At 39.0% G+C, this 4,776-nt stretch overlaps 1 protein-coding gene across 1 annotated transcript in view; it reads right to left on the minus strand.

Moving 5' to 3' along the window:
- Nucleotides 1-4,776, minus strand: part of ELOVL6 (ELOVL fatty acid elongase 6) — a 153,714-nt gene that overhangs the window by 61,751 nt on the left and 87,187 nt on the right. The window contains exon 2 of the mRNA XM_027837303.1: nucleotides 1,505-1,636. Within this exon, the coding sequence (XP_027693104.1) occupies nucleotides 1,505-1,636 (132 nt within the window). The remainder of the gene's footprint in view (nucleotides 1-1,504; nucleotides 1,637-4,776) is intronic.

Here is a 4,776-nt window from a genome sequence, read left to right on the forward strand (position 1 = left end):
AACCTGGCTGTTTCTATCTATGCAATATCTCTTACATAAAGCCCTTCACTCTGCCACTCTAGTTCAGACCCTCATTGCCTATCACCTCGATACTTACAAAGGCCTCCCAACTGGTCTCCCTGCCTCAACTCTCTTCCCACCTCAGCTTACCCTCCTGCAAAAGTAATTCTCCTTAAGTGAATGTTGACCGCACCACTCCTTTTCTCAGTAAGCACCAGCGACCCCCTATTAGCCCTAGGAGAAAATCTAAACCTGTTTAGCTTTACAGGCTCTTTAGCATCTGGTTCCAACCTAGATTACTAACCTTACTATAATTCAGTACAGTGTCAGGCACAAGGTAGGTTTGTAATAAATATTGACTGATTGATTTGATTAGGGTGGAAGTAAATTAGTGAGTGGAGAGAGAAAGAAATCTATGTGCCAATTGTCAAGTTAGCCGACAAAGTGCGGACCCAACGGGAGTCACTGCTGTTCGCTGGACAAACGGACCACCTGCTCCAGCACCAGCCATCCGCCGATGGTCTGGGGCCTGCCTAAGCCTAGTATTCCAAAGCTAGAAGGGCATTTTCTGGCTCCGGGAATATGTTTGTCTGTTAAGTGACAAGTGGCATGGACAGAGATGGAAGCTGGTTTGGAGACTCTGGCTTTGCCTCTTTGCCAGGTAACAGGTGGTTACATCTGAACATCAGAATCACCCAGAGGGTGTTTCTGTGGCAGGGGCTAAGGTATCCTCTGGCTCTGGGAATCTCAGGGTCTACTGATAGAATTGGATGCTTAAGATTGTCAAGACTCTTCTGTCAGTCTCCTCGCTGAACCAAGAGTCACAATCACAAGGAACACCCTAGTACAACTGAAGCCTAGCCTGGTCCTGTGACTTTAAAATACTCACTTGATTAAATTTCTATTCTGCTCTTTATCTCTAAGCAAAGGAAATAAGTGGTCTACTGCAAAAAGTGTTACCTCTTTTATACCCTACTACCCTACTATCCTTTAGGAATCACTGAAGGAGCAATCTGTTCAGTAAAAATAATAGCTAACTCATTTACTTCATGCTTTAAGGTTTGCAAAGAACTTTAAATTTGATCTTCCCAACAACCCTGGGACATAGGCACTATTATTTTCCTCATTTTACAGATGGAGAAACTGAGGCTGAGAGCGATCAAGCGACTTGCCCACCAGGTTCATATGGCTAGCGAGTGGCTGAGGCAAGATTTAAATTCAGATATTGCTGACTCAGATCCCGAGTTCTGTCCACTACTGCACCTGACTGCCTGTCCAGACCAACCCCTTTTTCTTCATTCCCTACCCAAGCAGACTGATTATCCCGTGACTAAATTGCTAAGTGAACTTTCTTAAATAATGGTTTATATCACTGAGGCATCAAATTTATAATCAAAATGTCAAATAAGGGAAAAAAAAACTCTCTACCAATAAAAACAAAGCTTCCAGATGTCACCTCATTGTGCCCTGGCTGCATATGGGCAGTGAAATAAAGGACACTTACCTGAAGACTGCAAGGCTCAGAGACCAGAGCACAAGCGGCTTCCTCAGCTCAAACTTTGCCCGTTTGTTCATTAGGTGCCGACCACCAAATATAAAGGCAGCATACAGAGCTGAAAACAAGAATGACTTCTTCCTGTAAAGAAAACAAACCAGAAAAAAAAATGTCACTGAGTCTCCCATTAGTCATTCAAAGCTGGTATCTGGGCTCATTCCTATGTGGCAATTTTCCTCCCCTGAAATTAAATCACATTTCATATCACTTCTTCTAATTGAAATCGTTGAAAGCTGGTGATGCCAGACACATTGATCTTTCTTGTGCCTGAGAATGTCCTTCTTCACTGAGGACAGAGAAGCTGAGCTGCCTATTTGGCTAACTGGACTACTGGAGTTTCTCTCTTTGTAAGCAAGGTTGTTCCACAGATTACCCAACACATTTAAACTTGGTGCCAAGCACCGGGTTTTCTTTTAGAGTGCTAGATTTTTCTTTTGAGGTGACTTATAATTGCTGCTGTTGTCCAGTCATGTTCAACTCTTTACGATCCCACGGACTTGTCTATCAGGTTTTCTTGGCAAAGATACTGGAGTGGTTTGCCATTTCCTTCTACAGTATCTACCCATTTTACAGATGAGGACCTGAAGCAAATAGGGTTTAAAGGATTGGCCCAGGGTCACACAGCTAGTGAATGTCTGAGGCTGGATTTGAACTCAGAATCTTCTTGACTCCAGGCCCAGGGATCTATCTATGCGCCACCTAGCTGCCCACTATAATTATGTTTCCTATCATGACCTATAATTATGATTTCCTAAAATAAATGTGTGTATAATATCTGTATACATACGTACATATCCTATATACATATATGCATATACATATATTTAAAAGACTGTCACTGAAGACAAAGGAGATAAAGATGGAGAATGTTGCTTAATAATATCTAGCATTTATGAGGCACTTTTTAAGGTTGACAAATGTTTATTTTTTTTTTTACAAAAATTATCTTTCTTTATCCTCACAATAACCTTTGGAGGCAAGTGCTATTATTACTCATATTTTGCAGATGAGGAAACCGTGGCAGACAGAAGTTAGGTGACTCGCCCAAAATCACATAGCTAGTAAATGCCTGAGGTTAGATTTGAACTGAGGTCTTCTTAACTCCAAGTCCAACACTCTATCCACTGTGCCACCTAGTTGTCTGGGTAGAAGGTTTCATTTTTCAAAGTTGGTTGACAATGGATTCTTTGATTTTCATGGAGATTAGACACCTGGCAACTGGGTATCTGTCTTGGGGCAAGAGATCAATTAGAACTGTAGCCTGGCAAAGCAGATAGAGTGCTGTGCCTGGAGTCAGGAAGGCCTGAGTTCAAATCTGGTTACTTGTTTGCCTCAGTTTCCTCACCTGTAAAATGAACTGGAGAAGGAAATGGCAAACCACTCTAGTATCTTTGCCAAGAAAACCTCAAAAGGGGTCATAAAGAGTTGGATACAACTGAAAATGACTTAACAACAACAACGTTAAAAGATCTGGTCCAACTTATTGTATTTTTGGTCACCAAATATACCCTAATTTTCCATATTGCCAGCTTATATAGAGGTAGAAAGAATGTTAAAGACAGATCATTAGCCAACCTCACAAATCTACAGCTGGAAGGACCCTTCAGGGGCCATTTAATCTAACCTATTTATCTTACAGATGAGGAATTGGCCTTACTTACATAGTGCTAAGCTGAGCGTTTAAGACATGCCACGGTATGCGTCTGACTGGGATAACCTGTTAATCAGATTTGGCCTAGAAAATTTCCTTCATGAAGAAAATTTGCATTCGAAATAAATGTTTTTGCAAGATATTGTTGTGTGAGGGAGGATGAGGAAATTGTTTTCGTATTAAAAAAGTAGTACCGTAAGTACTAAATTCATTAGTAATTCATCCCCAAAATATTTTCTATCACAGTGACAAGATTACGGTCACATGTTTTGGTAAACATTTTGGTTGGGCCTCTTCCTTGATGATGAAACTTGAAAATCTCCCTAAACTTGTCTCTTATGGTAGAAACTGAAAGTAAAAAGCATTACAAAGTAAAATGGTGCTAGCAATGGTGAAAACCACCTCAAAGATTAGATGAAAAACAATGTAATACAAAAAGTCAATCTGCATATGGATTTAACAGAGATTTTTGAAATAATCCAACTTAGTACACTTCCAAAAAAGAGAAAAGTGAGTTCCTGGGTATAGAACAGAACCACAATGGGTTAATATGAAATGCATTATCCGCAAATCTTCCTATATTTTCTAACTGCTGGCATGTATTGCTGACTCAAAGGACTGGCTTATACCTTATTTACATAAAAAGTATTCCTATTTAAATTAATGTAAAGATAATAACTACAGGAGAGTACACTCTTAAGTGAAAGCTTAATAATACATCTCACTGATGTTTCCCCAAAGCTCCTCTGGCAATCTGATATCTTGTCATCTCAAAAACCAGCATAATTTTAATGGGAAGAATAATTCAATTTTCCCAATAATTGTGAGTTCTAATTATAATAACTACAGAAAATAGGCTTTTAATATCATGTGTTGGTGGTGGCTTTTTAAAAATTACTTCAGGGAAACTCAGGCTATTTCTAAATATGGAAAGTGAAGTAGAGAATTAGGAAAATTATCTGGAAAAGGCAACTATTTAGATATATCCAGGAAGAGGTATTTGAGGGTATGAATTAAATAGTTATTGCTGAAAAGCTTGCCTTTGATAAGATACAACCTTAAACGTCAAGCAGTGATTCTGAATCTCTTGTGCTTGTATTAGAAGTAAAATAAAGGGAAATAGATTCAATGAGATAATATTCTCCAGAGTATCATGGCGATTCATTAAGCCCAATTCTCCCCTCTAACCTGTGGCAGAAAAAGCCTTTCTACTGCTCTTTGCTAAAAGCAAATTAAAAAAAAATTTTTCCCAACATTCTCTCTGCTTTTTTAATAGCCTCTTGCTTCTCTGCCAAATGTATTCCAAATGATGCCAGATAATGAAGACCGATCTTGCTCTAAAAGCCCTTTCTAATTAATGACAACTGGTTCTAGTCATTCTAGAGTAAGAATTCTTACTATTCATTCATCCCATTCAATTGCAGAGTTTATCCAGTTTGGTTCAGATTTTAGGTGCCATTGGATTAGAGATATAATTCCACACTAATATCATTACTATATAAAGTATGTGCGTATGTGTGTGTAAGTGAGAGAGAGAGAGAACTGTTTTACTGTTCTTGAGTCATGAAAA

Source organism: Vombatus ursinus, unplaced genomic scaffold (genome assembly GCF_900497805.2).
Source record: "Vombatus ursinus unplaced genomic scaffold, bare-nosed wombat genome assembly UNPS02014821.1, whole genome shotgun sequence".
Taxonomy (NCBI): Eukaryota; Metazoa; Chordata; class Mammalia; order Diprotodontia; family Vombatidae; genus Vombatus; species Vombatus ursinus.